At 39.8% G+C, this 27,778-nt stretch overlaps 1 protein-coding gene across 1 annotated transcript in view; it reads right to left on the bottom strand.

Annotated features, from left to right (window-relative positions):
- FGGY (FGGY carbohydrate kinase domain containing) overlaps positions 1–27,778 on the bottom strand; it is a 300,360-nt gene that overhangs the window by 149,340 nt on the left and 123,242 nt on the right. Inside the window, 1 exon segment of the mRNA XM_032494401.1 lies at positions 26,493–26,608. Coding sequence (XP_032350292.1) covers positions 26,493–26,608 — 116 coding nt within the window.

Below are 27,778 nucleotides of genomic sequence, written 5' to 3'. Positions count from 1 at the left end.
AAAATAATGGTACAAGGGAAGGGGGCCATGTTGTACTTAAGGACCAGCTGTGATGCATGGTACAGTGAACTTTATAGCTCTTATCTCATTTAACCTCTAATTTCTTAGCCTGTGAGGGAGGGGAGGTCAACCCCATAAAGTAGATAAAGAAACCAAAACTTAGGATGGACTTGTAATGTGTCTGAGTCCCACTTCAAATAAACAGCAGGATTGGAGTTAGGATCTAGCTGCTCTGGTTATAAAGCCCATTTCCTTTCTGTCAGCCAATGAGTGAAACGCCCAGGTGTTGCTGCTAGTTCTACTCTTTCCTTCTGGGAAAATGCCAGTCTTCCAAATGTGCTTGCAAATTCCCTCAGGAAGGTTCTGCTCAGTAACCTCTATCTAACCTGCCTCTCCAAGGGAAAGCTTGGTATTGCTTTCTCTCCAATGTCAATGCCCGCCCCCCCACCCTGCCATGAACTAGCAGGCTCTCCAACTCCAGACTCTCCAGGATTCCACCATTTTTCCACCTCGCATACCCTCTTGGGAGCCTTGAAGGGGCAGGCAGAAGAGTCAGAGGAGAAACCAGCTAAGTCAGCCCTAAATCATTTACAGAATGAATTCACACTATAGCTTGCTTCCATAGCTCAAGTCACCTCCTGAACTAAAGACTAAAAATAAGGCCTCTGTATTTTCACAATTCTTCCTCGAGGTAAGTGGAAAGGGAAGGGATGGAGACTGAAACTCCATTTATTAAATGACTGTGAGGCAGCCACTAGCATCTCAATTTTTCAGCTGAGGACGTCGAAATCCAGCACCTTCAGGAGAGGTGAAGCTGGGAATTGATACCAGCTGTCTGACTCCAAATCCTACATCTCTCCCTTCCTACTCCTTAATTAAAATGTTTGGTCAGAACCAAATAAAACCTCAAGGGCTGTAAGAAAAAAGAGGAGGGAATGGGAGAGGAAAAGAAAAGGGGAGGAGAGGGGAGGGAAAGGGAGGAAAAAGCATTAGCATTTACTTTCCAGATGCTAACTCTCCTGTTCTTATCACTCTGATCTGTTCCCTCCTGTTTTACCTAGTGCATCAGACCAGTGTGATCAAAGTGGTTTCCCCAACAGCAGCTGAACAGCACCTGGGAACCTGTAAGGAATGCACATTCTCAGGCCCCACTTTAGACCTCCCGAAGCAGAACTCGGGGGTGGGGCCCAGCAATGGCCCTCCAAGTGATTTTGATGAAAACCACTGAATTATCACTGAGAAAGCTTTCAAAAACAGCAGTTTCTGGGCCCCATTTGACTTCTGTTCAATGGTTATGAAGTGGGGCCCTAGGATCCTTAGTTTTATTTATTTGGGGGGGGGAATTATGTTTATTTATTTATTTAAATGGAGGTACTGGGGCTTGAACCCAGGACCTGGTGCATGCTAAGCAAGCATTCTCATTAATTGAGCTATACCTTCCACCTCCTGGAAGCCTTATTTTTAAAAGATCCCTGGTGAGCTTGATGCACAAGCAGATATAAGCACAGAATCCCCAGAAAATAAATGTTTACAATGAGTGCATTCAATGGCACCGGGTACTAGATGTGTGAACTTTACAACTGCACCCTCGGTTTAAATAATGGTCTCTCTTCTGATCAGCTGAGTGACCTTGGGCAAGTGACTCGCCAGCCCCTTCTCATTTGTAAAACTAATGACACATACTTAGGGTTGTGAAAATTAAATAATAATATAAAATGTTTGGCATACTGTCTGGTACCCAGTAGGGGACTACTTTTATTAATCGTTAATTAACAATGAAGAAAACAGTCCATATAAAGAGCACCTATGTATCACATCCAACAGAAGGGGCTGGGCACACAGGAGGGAGACCCTGAGGTTTCTGTGAACCTTTCCATTTCCTTGTGTCCTGCTGTGAGGGAGACAACCTCTTGCAGGATATGTGGCATCCTCTAAGGATGCTGCCTTGCACCAATCAGATGTGAAATGGACCCGGAAGAATGTGGAAGGGGAAACTGGGCGGCAGTGGGCGAGTACTCAGAAACAAGGTGAAGACAGAAATAGCAGTGCTGACAGAACTGTAGGTACTAATAGGAAATCCCTGCTTCCAGGAAGGCGGAGCCATCTGACACCTGCGAGAAAGGAGCACAGCAAGGGGCTTCCGTCTGGCCCTCTGGAGACAGAGCTGCACAGCATGTGCAAGGCAGGGGAAGACAAAGGTGAAGAAAAGAGATTGGTGAAGGTCAGACCAGCAGACTGTGGCGACAGAGGACAGGGGCCTCCTGGACAACAGAAATCAGCAGTTCACATTAAAATCCAGCTTAGGAAAACTGCATTCTACTCTGCCTCCATTTTGAAAAACTCTTTCCACCACGGAGCAAAACTAGCAGATGAATCCTTTTCCTGCTTGAAATCTGCACATCTATTTTCCTAGGATGATGAGTGGCTGTTTGGGTCTCCATGCCTGTACTCAAGCTGTTCCTTCTCTATTCAACATCCTTCCCTGCATCTTCACATGGCTAACCTCTATTTCCCCCACAGGAAGCAACTCCAGGGTCACCTCCTCCTGGAAGGCCCTGCTAGGTCCCCTCTCAGCATAGCCATCAGTCCCAGTGCATAACTAAATTGTTGTCTTTTCTGAATTCAGTGTTTCCCAGAGAGTTTCACACTTGATGCATTCAAAAAACTGTTAGAAGATATTATTTAAAAGAAGCTCTTAGTGTAAATAAATTTGGGAAATGCCAAGCTGAACTAAGTTAGACAGATTTCTATACTAATCATAGAATATTTTTTTCCTAAAACGTATGTCTAGTTCTAGAGTGTACACTGTGGACTATACTGTCATATTGTACTGGAATTGTCTGCTCTTTCTTCCTTACCAGACTGTAATTTCCTTGCACACCAAAGTGTCTACTCATTATTCCATTTCTGGTGTTTACCTAAGCACCTGCCACGTGGTAGATACTTGGTGAAAGCCAACCACGTGTTCAAAGCTGAGTCATCACATCAGTTCCCTCCTGAAAACCCTCCTGCAGCTTTCCGTTATCGCCCCAAAGGAAATTTGGTTGCCTTACTTCAAGGCTCATGAGTCTTCACATTTTTTGAAATCTCTTAACCCCAACTTGTGCCAATCCCCTCTTTGACTACATTCTGCTACACTGGTCTTTTTCACTTCCTCAGAGGTGCCATGCCTATCCCCCTCCCTAGGCCCATGCACATGCTGTTTCTTAGGCCAGGAACACTCCTGCCCACATGTTCACATTGCTGAAACCATCTCCAATTTGAGGTCTCAACCCAGAAGTCTTGTTGTTTTCTATTTTTTGTGATAGTTGTCATCTTGATGAGTGTAAGGTAGAAGGGGTATATCTTTTAAAAGATATAAATTCATAAGGCCAAAAATATATAAACAGTAACAGCAGCAACAAAATTTTACAAGTTAGAAAGAAGAATGATGAATGGTAATCAATTTACCTATTTTTAATGACCTGAATCCTAAGTTAGTTGTAAGGAAAGCTAAGAAGTAACTGATTTGCCCTGCAGAACCCCAAAAGACTTAAGAATTTAGTGGCACATGTTATCTCTGGAAGTGAGGTTAAAGAGTGGATGAAAATAGGAGGTCTGCTTGACAGCCTATTTAATAAGAAGGTAAACTCAACACTTACTCTACACTGGCATAACCATCCCTTTCCCCAACCTGGGCAAAGACTGGATGCTTATTCCCTGAAAAGAGCAAAATAGAGGCATCTGGATACAGGATACTAGGTAACTGAAAGTGGGGAAGTTAAAGGGAGAAAAAGGAAGAAACAGCAAAATATTGCATAATGAATATGGAGGCATCCAACCTCTTCCCTATCCCGGCTTCTTGAATTCAAGAAGTCAGGCCTATACCCCTACTATAGGATATTAGAACATTGGAAGATATTTTTTTCTGGGGGCTCCAATGAAAGCAAGAGAAGAGACCCAAAGACTCCCTCAGGCAGCAAACCATGCAGCCTCCCCTACAGTAAGGAGTGTGATGATAAGCCCTGTACAGAATTTTCGATCACCTATTTAGTACCACATTCTCAAATATAAACAGACAGCCAAGGATCACCTGATCATCTGAAGACAGCCTCTGATATGAAAGGCAGAAACTCAAATAAGCAAGCAGATTAAAAAGATAACAAATTTGGAGGAAACAGATGAATCCGACTGTGTAGAGAGATTACATCTCTCTTAATGCATATACTACAGTGTGGGACCAGACAGCACATGCAAAATAAATGAACAAAATTACAGCCACAGAAGTAGGAGCCAACCTGGTCACCAGCCCTCAAACAATTGAGAGTTGAGATATATATTTTACCTTTGTCATCCCAAATGTACTCAGTCATTCTCTTACAGAATTCCAAGGCTGGGAGGATGAGATCTGAGAAAATAACATAGTCTGACTGCTCACCTCCCTTAAGGACAACATGTAAGTGTCTATTACTTTGCAAGAACAAAATTAGATATAAATTTTTTTTCAAGTTTTTGGAGGTGAATCTTGTGTAAATCAGGAAATTCTAGTCTTCATATTTACCTGTCTCTTTTTGCTATACCTCTCTTATTCAACACAGTAATCTCCTTTAAAATAAGTTTCTATATACGTCTCAGTAACATTCAAGTGTTCTTATCTTTTTAAGAATATAGATAATTCACAGAAAAAATATACATGAATAATAACTCATTAAAGTTCAACCTTACTAACAGTTAAAGAAATTAAAACAAAGGATACGCTATTTTTCATCACCTTATAATCTTATAGATTATTGAAAATGTAATTTGGTATAATTTTTCTGGAAAGCCATTTGGCAGTACAAATGTATCAGGAGACTTAAAAAATATTTCTGTCTTCTTACTTGGTATTACCATTTGTGGAATCTACCCTGGAAATTACATAAAGTGCTGACAAAGGTAAGTATACAAATACAACAATCCTTAATCTTTATAGAAATAATTAGAAATAGAATAAAATATAAAAGATAAGTGAAAACAGAAAAAAGAACTCAGAAAAAACTTAAGTACAAGAAAAATGTCATTAATTAAATAATTATATAGTAAATTAAAAATTATACTTGAGGAGCTAATAATATGCATATAAACCATTGATTCAATTATGCAAAATCATATAAAGTATAAATATAAATATTAAAAATATTACATATATTTATTATTATACATTTATATACCTGCATTAAAAAGACAGAAAATGCATCAAAATGTGGCCACCTCCTGGAGGTGAATGTTGGAAGAAACACTTTTCTGGATTTTCCAAGTTTTCCACACTAAATATGCAATAGTTATAACTTGAAATTTTATAAAAGTTAAAGAATTTATTTTTTACCTACTAATTCTGTTTCTAACAATTCATAAGATGCAGAAAATAAAGATAAACAAAGAGGTTCCTTGGAGTGTTTTTATGTGCTTTTACATTACAATATTTTTATTTTAGAGGAAAAAAATTGGTAATATTTGTGTCCAACCTTGTCAGAAAGCTTAATATTATAAAATCATTTGATGAAACATAATGCTGTACTTAAAATTATGCTTATAAAGAGCATAATGGAAAAATGGAACTATGCCTGTGTAATACTGTTACTTTAAAAACTGCAAGTCACAAACTAGTATATAAATCAGGGTTTCGATTGTGTTAAAATGGCCAGAAAAAAAGGCAAAGGTAACTAAAACTGTTGGGGTGATTAGAGTGGTGAGATTGTTTTCTGCTATTTACTTTCTTTTACTTTTATACAAAAGAAAAGAAAAAATAAAAAGGAGAAGGTGATGCTGGTGTTACTGGACAGCCTTTTCATTAACCAACTTGGACGCGTGCTCAGGATCACTTGTGAAAGGGCCTCAGTCAAGGTCGGGCCTGGGGCCCACCCACAGTGAGACTGGTGAGAATATTTAGAGGTGGGGGAGGGGCAGGGGGGCCTTAATGAGCTGATAATGTGCCGAGGTGGTCCAGAGCTCCTTAGGCCCTTCATATAACAAGTGTCTCTGGATAATTATCAGTTTCAGGAGTTTCTGGAGCATCAGAGCAGCACCAGCCCAGGCAGGTTTTCTCTCTTCCCATGCTTAATTGAGTGACTCAGCAACTACAGATCTCAGCACTGAGTAACTGAGAAAGAAGTTCAGGGGATCTTCTTGAAGGCCAGAGAGTGGAAAGCCACATCAGTGTTTGGCATGGAACTGCCTGGAAAACCCGTGCCTGGTACTGTGTTGGTGCTAGGACCACGGCAGGTAGACCTGCCCCTGCCCTCATGGAATGTATAATCTAGGAGGGACATTAAACCCATAATTACAAACAATCCAGGAAACAAACAAATGCAATGAGTGTTTATAAAAGGAAGGGCAAAAGATTTGTGGTTTGCATGGATATGACACACCAATTCAACTGAACACAGGATTCAGGAAGCAAATGAGAAATGTGGAGAGAAATTAAACAATATAAATAATGCAAGTGATTTATTTCACCATCCCACTCAGGGAGCCCAGCCCTAGAGTGGGATGTAAGTCAGCTCTTCACTGGGTTGAATTCAGTTCCGATTTTCCCATAGTGTGAATATCTCCTTTTGCTGCATCTGACTCTGACGAGCCCACTGTGTACAGTTCTGCAGGCACTGGACAACTTCAGGGGGTGCCATTCATATCATGGTCTACTACCTGACCCCTTTGGGATACATAATCTTCTTGGCTTTACATGATCTAATTTTTTTCATAAACCTAGACCCTAAAATAGGCCAGTATCTCAAAGAAAGAAAAAATAAATACTGGAATGATTGCCTGTGCTAGCTTGTCAGTTTCCACTGTGTAGCTTGCCTCCTAAGGGATTTTCAAGGATAATTCTGGCTGACAAAATTCTCACCATATGTACTGACTTTAAAACCAAGTCTTCCATTTTGATAGGTTCCACCACACTGGAGGGTATGTAAGAGAGATGTGGTCTACTCCAAGAGCCTCCCTGTAGGTCACTGAGACCAGAAGGATGTGCAGAATTTATCTAGGAAGAGAGGCTGGGAGAGCACAGTCAGCAGAAAGAAGAGTATTTGTGTAGGTATAAAGCAGGCAGGCATGGAGTGTGTTCAAGGAACTAAACCTGGGACACAGAAAGAGTGAGAAGGAGAGAATAGCCTAACTTACCTACCACCGAAGCAAATCTTACCGAATCTACAAGACTCACTCACTCACTGACTCCAGCAACATTAACCCAGAACTTACACTTAGTAAGAGACTTACCCCCTGAGCTCTTGGACCCCAAAGGGCTCCATTCCTTTTGATTCACAATATTTATCTCTTCCTAATCATATGGTACTTAATCACCTACTGTCACTTCAGTTCCAGAAATATTCATGGGTTAGCTACTATATGCCAAGCACCAAAAGCTTTCCTGGACGTGGTAATGTTGTTCTGCATTTCTGTTGTTTCTCAGCTTTACTCAAAGGTTCAGGTCTCAACTCTTGACCAACCGGTAGACTCCTTTTGGGCAGGGCTGTCACTAACATATCCACATAGCTGGCACAGTGCCAGGCTCAGAGTGGCTGCCCAAGTACACACAGTAGGGTATCATCATATGCCTCTTATTGGTGGAAAGTCAGAGGCATGGGAGTAGTTAAGTGAAGCGACAGAGGATATTTACATAATCAGTGACAAAGTCAAGTGTAGAGGCTATCTCCTAAATGGGGAAAAGCTGGAGTCTGAGTCCAGCTTTCGCTTGTTTTTCAAATGTTGTCAAGTCACTTTCCCATAGTGGTTCAGAGAAAGTTCTGGAGCTAGACTGATGGGTTTCATCTCCTGGCTTGGTTGTGTGACCCTAGGCAAGTTATTTAACCTCTCTATGCCTCTGCTTCATCATCTGCAAAATAGGGACAATAGTCTCCTAGAAAACTGTTGAGTCTGTTATGTGAACTGTTACAAACGCAGCTCTCAGAACAGTTTCCAGCATATGGAAGGTGCTCAATAGTGACAACTAAACCTGCTCTATTAATGTCCTTGCTGTTTCCCCAAATCTGATGAGTCACGGCTTTTATTAGTTATGATTAAATGTAGCTGCAACCCCACAAAAGAGGGACATAAAAAAAAAAAACAACAACAAACACCATAAACAAATTGCTCTTGTGAAGAAGTCCAGAGATGGCAAATCCAAGACAGGTATGGTAAGCACCCCGAAAGCTCACTATTCTGCCCATCCTGGAGCATGACCCTTATGTTTTCTATCTAAAAATGGCTGCAAGAGCTCCAGCCAACCTACATAATAAGGTACGCTGGAAGGGTGTCTTTTTAGACAATCCCCCTGACCCCACTTTAAAAGAGGCCTCTCAGGAATCCCACAGAACACTTCTGCTTACATCTCATTGGCCAAAACTCAGATGAATATACATAGCTGCAAAAGAAGCTGGGGAATGTAGTCTTTAAAGAGCCCTACATACAGCTAAAAGTCTGAATTCTGTTAATAAAAGGGATAAGAGTGCATAGATCAGGTGGGCAGGTCACATTCTCAGTACCTCTGGTCAGGTACCACTAGATAGCAAGGAAGATGGGAAGTTGATCCCAGTCCTGTTCAGTTTTATCAAAGCTTCGGGGTTTACAACAAATCAAAGGACATTTTCCCAGCACATTTTCTCAGGATCCATAAAGCTGCCTCTACTTTAATTATTTTGAAAGCATATCTCCCTTAAGGGAAATGTAACTGTATGGGTCTGATTCACTCTAAAGTATTGAAAAATTGATTTTTTAAAAAGGTGTTTGCTAGCCAAGACTTTTTGAACCATCTTAACGAGCTTAAAAAATAAAACCACTAACTCTTTCTTTTGAAGAGCAGAATCATGTTTTTGCCAATAAAGAGAAAAGCCAAACCCCCAGATTAATGTGTTTACATATTCCTTAGTGATGGACAACCCACCTTTTATAAGTCTTTGACTTACCAAAAAAAATAAATAAATAAAATAAAAAGCCTGTGTTCTCATCACTATCGTGGTGAATTTTATTTTAAAACACATATTATTTACTTCATTTATGTATTATCAATAATTTGAGTGCTTTTTATTGCCAAATCTTTCAAAATAATGCACATGACAGTGAAGCTTCAAGGAGGCATTACTTACTGAAGCATTTTTCCAATCATACGGATAGAGATGAGGCTCATAAAAAAGTCAGATCTGTGATGGAACATCCCTTTCAAATAAACATTATAGTCCTGAACAAATGCACTTTTACTCCCTGGCAGGCTTATCAGACTTCTACTGTATCACAGAGACAGTCCATAAGAAGCCACTGCTTTAAGGCCAGTGGAAAGAAAGAAGATGATGGAGTAGGTTCACTGTGCTCGAGAAAAGGGCAAGAAGAAAGAGGATACAGGCAGAGTGCAGAAGATGAGTCGGATCTGGCCCTACTTAGTGAGATGAGTCAGAAAACCAGTAAAGCCAAATGATTCAGCACCATCCCCATGAAAAATACATGGAGTGAAATGACAGGGGATGTTAAGTTACCGGTAAAAAGCATAAGCTTTTGGAGTCAAATAGGCCTGGTTTTGCATCCCTGCTCCTCCATCAAATAACTAAGAGACTTGGGGCCAGTTATGTAACCTCTGTGAGCCTCAATTACCGTATCTGTAAAGGGAGATAATAATAGGACCTGCATCTCATTGGTTTGTCAGAAAGTTTACCTGCTAGTTCATGTAAAATGCTTGGCAATGGCCCCTGGCCCATAATACACACTCAACAAATGATAACCATTATCAGTTATGTATTCCTGTCCCTTCTCTTTCTATCTAGGCATCCTCCCTTCAAGAACACTGCATCCTTCAACCCTCATTCTTTAAACAAGCCAAACTGCTGGAGGTGCAGGTAGGGGGTGGAGACGACTATTTGAATTCATCTCCCTAGGACTTCTAATTTCATTGAAGTTGGAATAATAGTGAGGAAATTGCTTTAGACAAGGGTTTCTACTCTTGCTATTTATTTAAACTGTCACTATCTGCTAAAAATGCAAATACAAATTTTGAACAAAGCCAAGGTTTCATCTAGAACAGGAAGGCAATGTTTAGGCTGGCAAAAATTAAATGAAAATGCCACTTACCGAGCTGACACTTCAGAAATACCTCAAAAAGCAAAGAACAAAACTCAAACTAGATATAGAAAATAGACAATTTATGACTTAAGACCACAGTAGAAAGTAAACCTTTTTAGGTTTGAAGCTATCATTGCAAATTCTGGATAAGAGTATTTTATTCTCATGGGGCCCTGCACATCCTTTTCAGTAACAACAATAAATCAGTAACCTGTTTTCTCCATAGTCTCTGTGCACATCCCAGGCAGGGGCCAAGTGTGTCCTCATCATGCTCTATCTCCAGTATTTTGCACAATGCCTGGCACGTGGAATACTCAATAAATATTAGTTGAGCAAATCAGTAAATGAAGACATGAAGGAGTGATTTTCACCCGCTTTTTTCTCCATGTCATGATGCGAATCTTCCTGGATAATCAGCAAACTTGGACAAAGCCATTGGGAAGTCACGCCATGAAGTATTATTTTTGATCACCCACCAACACAGGAGATTAAGGAAGCCAGCCAGGTCACTGACCCTCCAGTAGGTAAGAGCTGAAAGAAATCTGAGAATCATCTACACCAGTAGGTTTCAAAGTATGGCTGCAGATCATCACCTGGGAACTCATGGAAATACCAGTGCTTGAGCCCTACTCCACATCTTCTGAATCAGATACTCTAAATGCAGCCTGGTGATCAGTGCTTTAAGACGCCCTCCAGTTTAAGAATAGCTGATATAGTACAGGGGAGGAAATGGAGGCCCAGAAAGGGAAAATAAATTGTTTTTCCAGAAATCAACTTTTGTAATAACTAGAAAATTAAAAGGTGCCAAATTAAAAAAAAAATTGGGGGGGAAGTAACTAGGTTTATTTATTTATTGGTTTGTTTACTTATTATTATTAATGTAATATAATTATTAATTTATTTATTGTTTTATGTATTATTATTAACGGAGGTACAGGGGATTGAACCCAAGACCTCATGCATGGTAGGCATGCATTCTACCACTGAACTATACTGTCCCCCTAAAAGGTGACAAATTTACCACTTCTTGGCTTTGTGACATTACTTCACCTCTCAGAGCTTCAGTTTCCTTACCTGCAAACTGGGATAACAATACTCACAGTGGTTATAATAGTTAAATTATACCACATATGAAGGATACAGAATATAGTACACATTTAACAAAGTGTAGATCTCATACCACCTGTTCCACCCTGTTTTAGAGTAGATTGAGGAAGAGTCTCACAGGATTTGACACCCATTTGTAGTAAAGATAGAAAAAAAAAGATGTTAGAAAACTCACATTCAATTTAACTAGTATGGCAGAGACTAAGAGTTGGCCCCAATAAACAATCTCTGTCCCTCCTATCGTATAAAGTATTTCAGCTGTGCACACAGCTACCAGCTAAGGAATGTACTTCCCAGCCCCTCCTGCAGCAAATTCTGGCCTTGTGACTAGGTTCAGTCAATGGGACGAGAGTAAGAATGGTATGTATAAATCCTTGTTCGTGACCTTAAAAGAGAGGAACATATGTTCCCCTTCCTCTTTGTTCCTTCCTGAGGGCTAGAAATGGATGTTCTTCAGTAATATGGTCAAAACCCTAGGAATAGCAGAACACCAGCTGAAAAGCCTGTATCCTTGAGTCCATTCAGGTATAGTACAATCCTGGCCTAGGAGAAATAAAACCTTTTCTTGTTTGAGCCACTGTAATTTCAGATTTTATTATAGCAACAGCCTGTATTCCAAGTAATAAAAATGAGAAACTTTAGTCATATATATGTTCATTCAGAAATGACCATAAAATTATACAGTATACACTGGATTCTTTCTTGTTGTGCCCAAAGCCATTAGAATGTTCCAGAAAAGGCAATTATCTCAATACAAATGAAATCTCAGACTATGCAGAACTGTCAAATAAATTAAAACTCTGTTATCTGGTCCTAAAACTATATGTATGTACACACATACACACATTTTCATATATTATATATGTACATGTGTATAATTACCCCTGTATTTATATAATTTCCCCTTTGGGAAATGTAGTCAAGATTCCTCTTAAAACTTTGTTATGTTTTTAAGCAGGCTCTCTCTTTTAAATAAATGGTCATTTTTGCAGGGGCAAGAACCTGCTCCAATATGAAAACATTCGCCCATGATTCATATAATTGAGCTTGAGGTTGGAGTTTGCTACCATGAAGACTACAGACTTCACTTCAGATTTGTGTCTGGCAAGCCCGTAAGAGGTTCTAACATCAGGCTGGTTTTTGAAATAATTCCAGGGTGACCTAAGCCATTAAAAGAGGACTCAGCTGGTGATAAAAGGATCTTGGTAAACATGATCATCAACTTGACAAACACATTCGTCTAGAGACATCTAACCCTTGGTCTGTACCCCTATAAACTGGATTTTCTGAATAGTTTAGTATACCCGGGAGAGTACAGATCTTGTTCACCATCTGGTTATCAGAGTCCCTGTTCCTCCCGTACTTGCATAGCTGGGCTGACGATGGTATGAGGAAATAAATCAGTAACACTGGCCAAGAAGCAGTTAACACAGACTTGAACTACCGTGTTCACAGCATCAGGAAATAGGATTCTATAAATCAGATTTTTTCACTATCAGTTTTTACAAGGTACTTTCTGTGAAATAAATCCAAACACAGACACATTCCCATGGGAACACGTTTCTCCATAAGCACGGAGCTGAGATAAAGCGAAGCAGTGCACCTCTTACAAAGTCTCCATCTTCCCAGGTCAGAAATCTGTTCAGTTCAATCTCGTAGCCCATTAGCTTTGCAAATACAACGTCAAAAGTCTTTCCAATGAGCTGAACTGTCGATGGTTTCAGCATCATGGAAACATAGCCTGTATGCCTGGAGATTTCTAGGTTGACAGCAAAACAGTCAAAAGAACCTAAGGCTAAACTGGTTAATTTACTTTCACAAAAACTCAATTTTGTTGGTGTTCATGTTTATTAGAAATGTACACCTTTACTCCCTTCCTGGTTCCCACATGTCCATGGTTCTAATGAGGAGAGTAATTGCTGAAAAAAGAGCATGAGAAATCAGGAAGAGAACTGTGGAGGGAAAACACACAAAGGACCATTAGGAAGTGGGATGTGGGTTTGAGACCAGGGCCTGCCACAAACTAATTCAGAGCTTGTCCCTAATTACTTCACCTTCCTAGGCCTCAGTTACCTTCCTTGTAAAAACAGGTAAAAGTTTTCTATGTTCCTTTCCATGTACTAACATTTAAAAAAAAATATTTTTTAATTTAAAAAACTTTGTTAAAGCAAAGAAATGGCAAAATGAACCACATCATTTCCTTTTAAAATCCTTCAACAGTTCCCTGATGCCTAATGCAATGGTTTCTAACATTTTGATTGTACATGCCACTAAAAAAGTCTTTAGCATCAGTTCCCAATATATATTTATTACTTATAAATTATATACATGTACTACTGAATTTATAAGTGTTATGTATTATGAAACCTACATAAAAATAAAATTTAAAAAGAATGAAATAAAAATAAATAGAAACTCTAAATTTCTTTCCATACTCAATGAACCATCTTGCTTGACGTCATTTGGGGCATGAAATCCCATTTAGAGAACTTGAAGATTAAGCACAAAGTTTAAGCAACTCATTGTGCATAGAAAGACCATTGCAGTTTAGTCCCTACCTACTCCTCCAGCTTCATCTCTCCCCTTTTCTGGCCTCTAACTCAGTGTTCCAGTGATTCCTTCCCTGTATACATTGTAATACCCAGCTCTGAACCTTTACCAATACTGTCATTTTCATTAGCAATACCCTTCATTCAGTTCTTCTCGTGGAAAACACCTTCTCATCTATGGCAGACTGTGAGTTGCCTACCTAGTTATTTATCCTCCCCTTCTTTCTTTTTTATTGAATATAGTGGGTTTATAATGTTGTGTTAATTTCTGGTGTGCAGCATAGTGATTCAGTTATACATATTATATATATATATACACACACACACACACATATGTGTGTGTGTGTGTGTGTATTTTCAGATTCTTTTTCATTTTAGGCTACTACAAGGTACTGAATGTAGTTCCCTGTGCTGTACAGTAGGTCCTTGTTGTTGATCTATTTTATATACAGTAGTCAGTATCTGCAAATCCCCAACTCCCAATTTATCCTTCCACCCCCGTTTCCCCTCCTGGTAATCGTAAGTTTGTTTTCTATGTCAGTGAGTCTGTTTCTATTTTTGTAAATAAGTTCATGTGTGTCAATTTTTAAGATTCCACCTATAAGTGATATCATATGATATTTTTCTTTTTCTTTCTTCTTTCCAATCCTTCTTTCTTAATAAAAACTCTGATTTTACTGGCAGCTGCAATGTGACGAGAGGAAAACTCCTCTTTTTCCAGCTTTCCTTACAAATAGTTGTACTCATGTGATACAACTCTGGCCAGTGAGGTGTAAGCAGAAGTGACTAGGTGAGATGTCAGAGACAACATCCTAAAATGGAAGCCGACTAACTGAACATACACATGAGTGCACTTGGTTCTGCCCTTCTGCCTAGAACGTGGACTTGACACTAGAGGCAAGACAAGAAGACCATAAGAGGAGACTCAGTGTTGAGGATAAGGGCATGATGTGCGGAGGACTGAAAGAAAGCCAGTCGACTAGAAGACAGAGACCAGAGGGGAGAATGGTGCCAGAAGGGGAGACCAGGGTGGAGCTTTTGTTTTGTGTTCCAAGAGCATTAGGAAGACATGGGAAGGTTTATGCTGGGAAGTCACAGGACTAGATTTTCATCATAAAAAAGCTTATGCTGGCTCCATTACACAGAATGGATTGAAGAAAGCAACTCTCCACTCAGTGAGAAGTATTAAGAAGCCTGAGGAAGAACCCATGTGGGTGGTTGTAAGAACATAGACTTGGTAGCATTTTTAAGGTGGGGAGAGTGCATGAATCACAGAGATATTAGGAGGATAAACCTGACAGCATTTGATAACTTAGTAGATATGGGGAATTGAGGAGAAGGAGATGTCAAGGGCTTGCAGAACTGGATGGGTGGTTAACGAAATAGCAAATGAGCAATCTCACCCTCTATGCTTGCAACCAGAATGCTGAGCCCTGCTGGAGAAAATCACACAACAGGGCAGATTAATAACAAATTCATAACCACCCCTCAGCAAGGTTCTCAATACCACTGAACAATCCTCCAAGATTTCTCTAATCATCTTGCTCCCCCTTTCTCTAAATCTGTTCCATTCTTTTCAAACTTCTGACACCCTCAATTCTCTACCACACTCACAGATGACCAGCCCATCTCCCACTTCACATAGAAAGCAGAAGCCACCAGAAGGGAGCTCTCTCAGCTTCCCACTTCCAAGCAGACACTCCCCCAGGTCTGCACCCATCTCCTTCTTCTTGCTATTACAGAATGGATATATCTGTGCTCCTTTCTAGAAGCCATTCCCTCCCACCTTCTCTGGAACCTTACGGTACTCATTCTCCCTTCTCTCTCTAGTATCCTCAACCTATCACTCACTATTGGAACCTTCCCTTCAGCAAGTAGACCTGCTCAAGCAAACCTCTGCCATCTTCAGCCAACCAATCAGGCAACAGAAAACTCCATCCACTTTCAACTATCCCTTCTCTGGTCAGTTACCCCATTTCTCTGTGTTTCCCTCCGCACCACATTTCCTAAGAGTTGTCTAAACTCCCTGGCTTTGTTTTCTCAGCTATTATTCTAGTCTGGCATCTGACTGTCTTGGCTCAAATCCTGACTACACATCTGACATGTGTCTTAAATCCACACTAGTCGGCTTTGTGACTCTGGGTGATTAATTTCTGTATGACTCAATTTACCTTTCTGTGTAAGGGGAGAGAGGCAGAAGACCACTACATACCTCATAAGGTTGTCACAATATAATAATCCACATTAAGCACATGGCAAAGTGTCTGGCATCCAGTAGATGTTAGTTGTAGCTGTTGAACTAATTATCATTTATTCTTCAACCCTATCTTCTGCCCCTATTATAATAAAGTCTCTTTATCAAATGAACTGTTTTCAGTCCTAATCTCATTTTCTTTCTCAACGTCCCCAGACTTCTCCCTTCCATTCTCAACTCATTCTCAACTCTCCTGATCTGATCATCTACCTGTTCATTACACTTTAGCCTCCTTTGCAGGCACATCCTCCTCTACCTGGACTTTTAAGTGTTGTAATTCTTTTCCCCCAGATCCATTTTTCTTCTTCCACTAGAGTCTTTAACACCTATCCACTGCTTCAAATATCACCTACACTGATGATTTCCAAACCTCTATTTCTAACCTTCTATCTCCTCTCAGCATAGACCCAACTGCCTACTCCACATCTTCATTTGGATATCTAAGGTGGGAACTCATGATCTCAACCCTTTTTCCTTTGTTTTAACTCTCCTCTGAAGCCTTTGTTTGTGTGTGTCTGCATTCTCTAACACTTCTATATCCACTCATTTACCAAGTGCTTCTTGAGTATCTACTATGTTCTAGAATTTTTTCTACACACTTTATCTTAGAAAATATTTGAGAGAGTTTATAACTAGTAGGCAAAGACAAAACAAGGGAAGTAGGATTAAAGATTAAATAAAGCCAAAGATGGTAAAAAATGAGTTGAGATGGGCCTAAGCACATATACCAAGGGCTTAAAAATCCACTAAAAATGAGCCTCCAGTGTGCTTTAAATTCTTAAGCAGTCAAAGGGGCGAGGAATATCTTGCCAGGGGGAAAGGGAGGGTGGAAGGATAAATTGGGAGTTCGGAATTTGCAGATACTAACTACTATATATAAAATAGATAAACAATAAAGTCCCACTGTAGAGCACAGGAAACTACATTCAGTACCTTGTAATAACCCACAATGAAAAAGAATATGAAAAGGAATATATAACTGAATCACTATGCTATACACAAGAATTTAACACATTATAAATGGAATATACTTCAATGAAAAAAAATTTTTTAAATGTCCCCGACCCTGCATCTCTGAGAGAACAGATCCCTACATACAATGTCCATAATAGGACAACATATGACACCACAAAAGCTCTGTATCTTAAAGATCCCCGGGCAGCTTCTGATCTTTCAACTTAAAGACAAATGCATAGTCCTTGGTAGAAAAGAATGGGGGAGGGAAGGAGAACATGAAGTATTAATAAACATCGTAAAATCATTACCTGGTCCCTTAAGTAGCCTCTGAAGTAAGGGTAGTGGGGGCAAAAATTGCAGGAGGGTTTTTTTTTCCCTCCTAATAGATTGTACATTTCAACAGCTAAAAGGATATGAAAATTTAACGGAATTTTTAATGTCTTTCTAGGTTTTACGATCCCACAAAGAGATCATCTTCATTCTCCTGGCCACGAGCACAGATGGGTGGTGGGATAGCGGGGCCGTGACTCACCACCTTCTCATGCCCGCAGAGGCTGTCTGAGCAGCCGGCAAACTCCTGGGATCAATAGGGTTCACAGCAACGCGGTATCTGCCAGCAAACCTTGGAGAAGGCTATTAGTCAACCAGTGACCTGCCAACCTGACCACAGCAGCCTTCTGATGTGGATTCTCAGAAAGGTTAGCCTGTGCTGGGAAGCGGAAAAGGTCATGGGTATCTCGCCATCAAAACCCCACAGAACTGGGGTAAAGGGCACAGCAGAGGAGCTAGGAAGTCAGAGGTAAGGGCCACCTGGAAAGCCAAGATGGTCCCCCATCCGCTGCGTGACTGAGAGAAGCTAAGCAGAAGAAGCAGCAGCTGACGTGCCAAATCCAACGGAGAAGGGCAACTGCTGGAAATGGCTGCCTTGCAGGAACATTGAATTAATGACCTCGAAATGGATGAAGATAATAGCCTGAGAATCAGGATCTAGATGCAAGTCTCAAGCTAGTAACTTTAAGAAAAAGGGAAAAAAATACACAACTGAATTGTACATTTTACTGTGATTAAAATACATGCAGGTTTGCAAGGTGTCATATAGCTCATTCATTCTTCTGGAATTTCAGAGGAGCTGAGATAGTTCTAATCATCTGAGAGCCACATCCTTAGGCCTCTTTTTTTCTAGGCTGTTTCAGAGAAAGGGAAGAAGGAACCTCTGAAATGGCAGGCATCTTCTGTGATCTTTTTTTTTTAAACTGAAGTATAGCTGATTTACAGTGGGTGCTAGTTTCTGGTGTGCAGCACAGTGATTTAGCTATACATGTATGTATTTTTATTATAGGTTATTACAAGATATTGAATATAGTTCCCTGTGCTATAACAGTAGGACCTTGTTAATCTATTCTGTATATAGTAGTTTGTATCTACTAATCCCAAACTCCTAATTTATCCCTCCCCTCACCACCTTCCCTTTTGGTAACCATCAGTTTGTTTTCTGTGTCTGTCAGTCTGTTTCTCTTTTGTAAGTAAGTTCATTTGTGTCATTTTTTTAAGATTTCACATATAAGTGATATCATACGATATTTGTCTTTCTGTCTGACTTACTTCACTTAGTATGATAATCTCCAGGTTCATCCATATTGCTGCAAATGGCATTATTTTATCCTTTTTTTATGGCTAATTTTTTGTGATCTTCCTGAGTAATCCTGTGTCAGCAATGAGATGGTTTGGTGTCAGGCAGATCTGGATTAGAATCCAGCTCCATGATTTACTAATATTTTGACTTGAGGCTCGTGAGTTTATCAGATCAGACAATCCTGGACTGTTCAACTGTTTCTCACATTCATTAGATCTAAGTTATCTTTTTCATCTGGGTCACTTTCCTGCAAGTAAACTTTATTATTATTATTATCTTTTTTTTTTTTTTTTGGTCAGTGGCCTTTATAAACATTAGGCCTGGAATGGGACACAGGATTTCAGATACAATCTGACCAGAAGTGGCTCTTGCTATCTTGATCTGAACAGTGCATCCCAGCCCCAGGAGGCTCTGCAGCCTTGTGGTGCAGGCTCTAGAGAAGACCCATCTCTGGCTCTATTACTTACTGTGTGATTTTGAGCAAGTTACTTAACTTCTCTGTGCCTTAGATTACTCATAAGTAAAATAAGTATAATAGTACCCACCTAGACTGGTTAAGGGTGTTAAGTAAGTTAATAAACATCTAGAAGTGACTGGTACATAACACGTACTCAACAAATATTTACTTGGTTAATTTCTCCTTAGCAACCAAGTATTCTCTAAAAAAAATCTAGGTTACCATTGAGTTTACTTATACACCACTGAGAAGATATTTTTTTCCTTTCCTTGTATTTTTTTTTAATTACAACATAATGGATATATAACATTATATTAGTTTTAGGTGTACAACATAATAATTTAATATTTGTATATATTGTGAAATGATTATCACAATAAGTCTAGTTAACATCCATCACCCTCTGCCTCTGGTAACCATCAATATGTCCTCTGTATCTATGAGCTTGTTTTTTTGTTTGTTTATTTTTTTAGATTCCACATATAAGTGAGATCATAAGATATTTGTCTTTCTCTGTCTGACTTAATTCACTTAGCATAATGCCCTCAAGGTTCATCCACATTGTCACAAATGCTTCATTCTTTTTATGGCTGTATAATATTCCATTGTATATAAATTCCACATATTTATCCATTCATCTATGGATGCGCACTTATTTAGGTTGCTTCCATGTCTTGGCTATTGTAAGTAACATTGCAATGAACCTGGGGGGACATATATCTTTTCAAGTTAGTGTTTTCATTTTCTTCAGATAAATACCCAGAAGTGGAATTGCTACATTGTATGGCAGTTCTGTTATTATTCTTTGAGGAACCTCCCTAATGTTTTCCATAGCGGCTGTACCAATTCACAATCCCATCAACAGTCATAAGTATTCCCCTTTCTGGACAATCATTAAGATACTAAGAATAACATTTTCTGAAGACTTACTATGTGTTAGGAGCTGTACTTGCATTATTTCCTTTAATCCTCCTAATATATCAACTAAGGCTCAGAAAAATCAAGTACCTCATCTAACAATATACATGACAGAGCCACAGCTAAACGCAGGCATGTCTGACTCTGGTGACCAAACCCTTAACCATTAAAACAGGCAACAGCTAATGCATTAATTATTTACTTTATCTACATCAGTCACTTAAAATCTTAACTGATGTATTCCAAGATCCGACTGTTTCCAGCTGCTTAGGCCAAATTCACTTCGTGCATATTCATGGTTGAAGACTGGACAATGGGCTGGGTGAATTCACCTATGTAAGTCTTTTCCTCAGTGACATTATTCTACTACTTAGTCCCTTTCACATGGTAGAACCCAGATTGGCTAAATTACCAAAATTTGTTGAAAAATGTCAAACAGGAAAGGTGGCATGGAGTAGTGGAATAGCCACAGGACCGGGAGTCCAAAGACCTGGTTTCTAGTCTCAGCTCTGTCACTAAAATGCTGCAAGACCAAGGAATTTCACCCTGCCTCTCTGAGTCTTGGTTCATCCATTGAATGAGGGCATTAGAGCAAAATCTCCATGTTCCCTTTTGGCTCTGGTATTCACTGACTGTCCAGTGGCAGGAAGAGAAGCTGAAGGTTGACCTTACCTTTGCGAGGCCCCCATTTATCTTCCAGATGCATACTGAAAGGAGGAGCGGTTCCATGAAACCTTAAATATAGCAAAAACTCTGAAAGCCATTACCTTACAACATGATGTGGTCATCACTGCTCCCCTGCCCTTCTGGCTCTGGAGGGCTATTCCTGGAAGGGCCAGCAGCTGAAATAGTACTTCTGGGAAACTAAGCGTGGTGAAGCATGGGGAGCCCAGTTACTTTTTTCAGGCTCACAGGTGAGACATAGAGTGACCAGGGAGTGAAGACGCTTGTCCTCCAGGTGCTAAGGTACACTTAAAAATGATGACAACTAAAACGTAAACAGGCTTCATACACCATGTTGTCCTGTGATTTGATACTTCATTTCAGCTTCACAACAAACACTTACGGAAGGGAGGGTAGGTAATGGGTACTATATTATAACATAATAATATAATGTAATAATACTATAATATAATGGGTGATTAAAGGAAAGAAATAGGCTAAGGACACACACACATTCTCTCTCTCTCTCATCTTCATAGGAGCTACAAAACTCCTAAAACTGCCTTCACTTTTATTTACGGCATTGGCAGGAGTTAATAATTAGAACCACCTCTTGAGAGCAATGAAGCAATCCTGTGACACTAAGCCTCTTACCAATGGTCTCATCTTCAAGGAAGGGTAGAAGTCTCATTAGAAATTAAACCCAGACCCCTCTCCCGTCCCATCCTTCACCACTCATCCCCGCCCCATCCCAGGTCCACTGCTCCAGCCACACCCAGCAATTCATGGACACACACTCTTCCGTGCCTCTATGCCCTTGCCTGTGTTGTTTCTTCTGCGTCAGAAGTCACTTCCCCTCTTTGACTGGTAAACTAATACTCATATTTTTTTTAGACACGTCTCAAATGTCATCTCATGAGACAACTTCTTTCATATAACCTCCAGTTATTAATGACTTCCTACTCTGCTTCCCCAAATTTGGATATCTCTAGATTATTGAAAAACACCAAAAACAGAGATTGTTAATTCATTTATTTCCAACCCTCACCCCATAGATGAGAGATCCTCTAGGGGGATGGACCATGATGAATTCATTTGTTTGTATGTCCAGTACTTAAGCCCGGCACCTAGCACCTAGGAGGTCTCAGTAGTACATGTGGAGAAATGGATGCATGACTGGATAGATCACTAACTGCCATGAAGACCCCTAGGTCATTCTCCATCAGGCAGAAATTCGATTCTAAAGGGTAAAGTAAGATAGTACGATACTAAGAGGATATGTTCCTGCCTCAAGTACTGGAAAAACCCTATTCTATCACTCGGGCAGGAATGAGAAGGGTGATAAGAGTAGACAGGATAAGATCAAAGGCTCAGGGTCAAGGAAAAAGGCAAAGCCCAGTCCAGAGCACCCACAGGGACGGCTTCCCTCAGCACAAGATGTAGTAGAATAGGTCCCACAGAACCTGGAAAATGCTGCGATTACCTGTGGCCAAAGGTTTCTCCAGACCTTCCAATAGAAATTACTAAAAACAGTACTGACATCTTGTGATACTAAGATAGAGCAGAAGTTTAGCAAAGCTCTAAATGAAAAACAAGCCTCACATTCTAAGGAATGAATGGATAAATCCTTGCAAACATGTCCAGTTCTAGTGGACAAATTCAGAACATTGAGTATTCACAGCTTAAAAGGGTTTTATAATACCCACAACTATGGATGGTATTGCTGGACTCAGGCTCCCAGCACTGGTCCTGATACATATTGCTGGTGAAAACCACTTGGGCATGTTTCCACAAGGGGATTTCCTCTTCTCTCCCCCAGGATTGAGTAGCATTCGTGGAACACTCCCATCTCTGGCTTATACTCTTACTTATTTCATCCTGGGAAGAGGAATCACTTAGCTGATTCATGAGACCTGGACAAAACCCAACATCCATGGGGCCATGTTAACCAGGAAATAGAGGCACAGCCTTGAAACAGGGTCAGTCCAGGCTTGCCATGTGTCTCTCTTCTTGAATCACCTGTGGGCTCTTTGAGTTTGAACCAACTGTGGGCCACTGCGCTCTCTGAGTTTGTAAATTTAGCAGATCAAACAGCAGATCAAGTGCTGAAGCAAGCCCTGCCAGATGACTTGTCTCTCTGTCCCAGCTCCTTGCCTGATAATGAATGGATCAAATCACTCTCATGCAGGTCCCAAGGTCCAGCCAGGTTCAGAAAAGAGGGCAGGATTCCCCCCCACGCTCTTTAAATTCGTCTAACCAAAGTCAATACTGCACTCTGCTTCAGGTGTCCCTGTGAACTGCCCTTAACTGGTTAGACTCTGGAGCAGAACAGTGGTGAGTGCTGGTATATCTACACCCCCAACACACACATGCCATGAGAAAATTCTTTATCTTTACCTACAATTTTAAGCCTACAGGACAAAAATATCTAAAATGCAGCTTCAGTTAACTGCAGTATTTATTTTACTTCATGAAAAAGTGAAATTCCCAATCTTTCTAAAGTATGTTGTTTAAGTTGTTTTTGTTTTTGTTTTGTTTTGTTTTGTGAAGGAGTCTGTAGTATTTCCTGTCACGGAAAGTCTGAGAGACTTGCTTCAGGAATGAGGTTGGACTGCGGCTCTCATTCAGATGGGGACGTGTCTTCCACAGAAGTCCTTTCTTAAGCGGCAAACAGGTTAGTGAAAAATGGATTGTGAGCACTGAATTTATGAAACAAAACCATTGTCTAACACCTACACCTAGTAGTATCATTGAATCCAATTAAATATTAGGAACAATGGAAGCCAAAGAGGGGCTTATTTATCAAATCCTTCATTCAAACATATATTCATTCATTTAACAAACATTTCAGCAGTATGTACTATGTGCCAGGTGATAGGCCCACAGTGTCTGATGCCTAAAACACGGTCTCATAAAGGGAGAGGACATCAGTTAAAAAAAACGCAGCCTCCCTCCCCTTACAGACCAATCTCCCTTCACATCTGCTTTATCATCATTTCTGCCTCTCTTTTAACAGTTAGTAACTCCTTCTAGTTGGGCTTTAAGTTTCTGAGTTGCCTGACTTCCCTGATCCCAGATAATGAATGACATATAAGCTAACACCCTGTACCCTTTTATGTAACAAGGCTCTTTCAGTAATGCAAATAATCACTCTATAATTCAGCCATGTTGTACACATGCATAAAGTGGCCTGCCCCAATAATTCAATGAAGCACTTTTCCCAGGAAGTGAAAAAGCAACTGGGACCTGCTGACAGAAAGCCTGGAGAATCAATTAGAACAAGTGGGATGTTGCTTATCTTCCTAAGGGTCCTTCCTCCCTGCTGATCTCTCTCTTCCTGTTTGCTTTTGATAGATGTTTAGGATTAGATAGGTAACCAGGGAATGATTCACAGAGAACCGAAGGTCAAAATCTATTGACACAGATCATTTTATTGGACTATGGGCATCTAATTCCCTACAAAATACAAGCTTTGGGTTTTCTCCATCAATTCTGAACATTAGATCAATGAGTATAGTTTCCATTGTAAAGAAACTTGTATTTTATTCTTTTGATTCTCAAAACTATTTTTTCCCCTTGCTTTGTATAATGTTCCCCATCCAAACCATCCAAATACTTCCCTGAAGGAAGACATTAGAGTAGTAACATTTTATCTTTGGAAACTTGCAAGTAGTTACTTAAAACATTGTAAATTTCTTCCCTGTCCTTGAAATGCACCATATAAATATTGCATTTGATCCTTAACTTACACTTCATCAATAATTTATTTCAAAAATATCCCTCCATAAGACTATCAGTTGCTGAGGTGTTCAGTTTTCAGGGAAAGCATTTATTTACTGCATGAGCCCAGAAAGGCTGGTAAAGACTTGGCTAAAAGCTCCACATGGAGCGAATTATGGTAATTGTATTAATGCTCAAATCCACGGCGTGATGTTCAAATCTGCTAAAAGGTTTTGCACTATAATGCCCACACTGGATGGGCAATGATTCCACTAGAAATGTTTAACACTTCATAGGGAGGCTTCCGAGATTCATTTTTCATAGTTCCAAGAATTGCTACAGACTGTCTGGAGGTAGCTTCCAGAGGAGTTTCTGAAAGTCACAACTGAGAGTTCATATTCTCTTTAACATCTTTCACTTTTGGTTCAGACTGAACCTATAAGTTCAAGTCACCAGAAATGAAAATCAGAGGAAACATCACACAATTAATTTTGATGAATGGGTAAGTTTTAATTCATGTATGGTAATATTCTGGTTAATGATATGTCTCCTTAGGACATCCATTAAAAATACATTTACTTCACAGGCAAAATCTAATAAAGTTACTCTGGAAATTTTCTGCTAGATTAACATTATGGACTTTTAATGAATATTTCCTATAGGTATTTCTCTATTAGCAGAGTTAATATAGTAATTAAACATGGGTCTTATGTTGGGGGGGAGAGCACAAAAACATTAAAATAATAAGAAAATCAGAGCTGAAGTTGGACTCAAGTCACCAAAGATGCTGCTAAAAAATCAGTAAACAACATTACAGCTTTTAAGAGCAAAAAGCTTGGACGTGCCAGTACCAGCATCTCAGTCACTCCTTCATCTACTTATTGATCAAATAGTAATTTAGCTACTAAAAATGTCCCAGACCTTGTTCTAGGACTTGGATCTTCCATATTTCTATCTTTATATTCCTTGAGCCATGAGGACTCCACCAGAGAAAGGCTGAGCTGAAATAACTTACTGCGTGACTCAGTCATCAAGGGCAGTTAGAAGCTGTAGTAGACACTGCTAGCTGTTTACTCATATTTAGTAGCACAACTCTCAACTGCTAGCTGGTCTCATGGATGGTCACGTGGCTACCTAGTCAATGACCACATTTCCCAGCCACCCTTGCAGCCTGATGGGGCCTTGTTAGCAAGTGCCAGTCGATGGGATGTGCTCAGAAATGACATGGCCCATTTCCAGGTTATGTTTCCTCCAAAATAATGTGGATGGATTCTTCTGGCCCTTTCCATTCTCCTCACTCACTGGCTGGGAACTGATGTGAATGGAAGCAGTTAACTTGGATCCAAAGTTGGAGGCTATGTTGTGAGGGTGGCAGGGCTGCCTGATAATCACTTACCTTTATGCTACTTCATAAAAGGGAAATAATCTTCCCTCTTGCTTAATCCACAGTACTTTTAAACTGTATTGTTATAACAGCCTAGCTTGCACACTAGATGATACAGAGTGTTTCTATTTATTCAGGTATAATTGCTCACCTGATAACAGTTTACTAGAATCGTAGGTCGTAACTCTACGAAATAAACATCTTTCTGTGAAATGCACATGAAAACTTGAAACTTTAATATATCAGCTAGCACTGTATGTACCTAGTTTCTGAATTCTTTTACCAGGTAGACTGCTATTAGTCAGTGACAACTTTACTTCCCAGTTAGTGCAACATAAAACTAGAGGTCAGGGACCCTACAATCTTAGTCAGGAACCAGTGGCTCATGTTCTACTTTCTGTCTTATTCCTGATTCTTCCAATTTTGAGCTCTTCAATTATTTTTTCTGTTCATGGCCCTGCCTGGTTCCTTGAACTTAACTCACAAAACATTTTCTTAGTACTGGCTGGAGATGACCCATACACATCCTTCTGATTATGCTATTCCCAGCTGCTCCATGCAAATAGCTTCTGATGTCTAAGATTCCACATTTCAAGCTCAGTTCCTGCAAGCCCCAATACAAGGGCCTACTAGTCATGGCCTGCCCATCATAATTTACTTGCTTCTCTTAGAAAAAACAGGGCTGTGTTCCTATATTTTAATTCATACAAAAACAAACAAACAACAAAAAACATCAATATCCTCATGTATTCATACACATAATCACAAAAATTACTATTTTTTACCTATTTTGCTGTAATTATCTGCAATCAAGTCTTCCAAACCAACCATCTTCCAGAAACTGTCATCCCAGCCTTCCTCTGCCAAGTATGTCCATTTGCACACCAGGGAGCAGAGAGACCTAAGAAATTGGGAGAGAAGTAGAACCAACAGTATGAGCCAGGCTTCCTTTATGTTTTGCCAAATACTTGCCCAGATATCTGCAGAAGTACTGAAAAAGTAGAATAAATCGAAGTAGGTAATTATTCATCACTATTGAAATTAAAGTCTCCTCTGATACCTGTTAATGATTGACAGTATCTTCTTTCACTTTCAAAAGGGTCCCCGCCCTTTATTTAGATCCTGAACAAACAATGTATATAAATATTTGCGTTTGTATCTACATTCATATTAACATACATGACATTTGTGAGGGAAAGAGAAATAGCAGTATTAGTAGTGACTAGTTTCTTGATGATATTTGAGCATTATTATTAAATTTTAGGTATGATATTGGTAATTATGGTTATATTTTGAAAAAGGCTTCTATTCAAATGATACATACTAAAATACTGATGTATAAAATGATATATCATCTGGGATTTGCTTTGAAATAACAAGTGGAGGGGAAGTGAATGGCACTGTGGGTGGGGCAGGACTGTCCATGGGTTGGTGGCTGTGGGGCTGAGGGTAGTTAAATGGGTGTCTGTTATACTTCTTTGTTTTGTACATGTTCCAAATTCTCTATAATAAAAAAGTTTTAAAAGTGCCTGATACCAATGCAATCACTCTGTCTAAAGCAATATTTGACAGGAGGAAGATTTGATGCTGGATGTGTTTTTCTCCCCAGTTTCATTTCTCACCAATTCACTCTTAGTATTCTACACTCCAGTACTAAAGAATCAATTATTCTGGGCTCTGAAAAAGTTGAGTTCTTGCACACTTCTGTGCTGCTGCCCTACTTCTATGTGCTTGTAAAATTCTCCCCAGCTTTTTTACCCTGGTAACTCAAAACACTTCCTTTAACCTAGACTGAGACCCAGTTCTGGCTTAGGTTCTCCTCCTCTGAGATCACAGAGCATGCCGCAAATCTATCACAGACCTTATCACACTGTGTAGTTAACTGCTTCTTTATGTATCTTCTTCCCAAGAGTCCCCTGCCTTTCAATCTATTCTCCATTGTGTACAGAGCAAACTTTATGGAATAAAATCTAATGGTACCAACCCCTGATTGTTCCTCACTCCTTTCAGGAAAAAGCCCAGTCCTTAGCAGGGCTTGAAAGACCCTTTGTGATAGAACCATGTTGACTGC

Source organism: Camelus ferus, chromosome 13 (assembly GCF_009834535.1).
Source record: "Camelus ferus isolate YT-003-E chromosome 13, BCGSAC_Cfer_1.0, whole genome shotgun sequence".
NCBI classification, from domain to species: Eukaryota; Metazoa; Chordata; class Mammalia; order Artiodactyla; family Camelidae; genus Camelus; species Camelus ferus.
The sequence above is the reverse complement of the archived record's forward strand: the minus strand, read 5'-3'. Positions and strand labels throughout refer to the sequence as shown.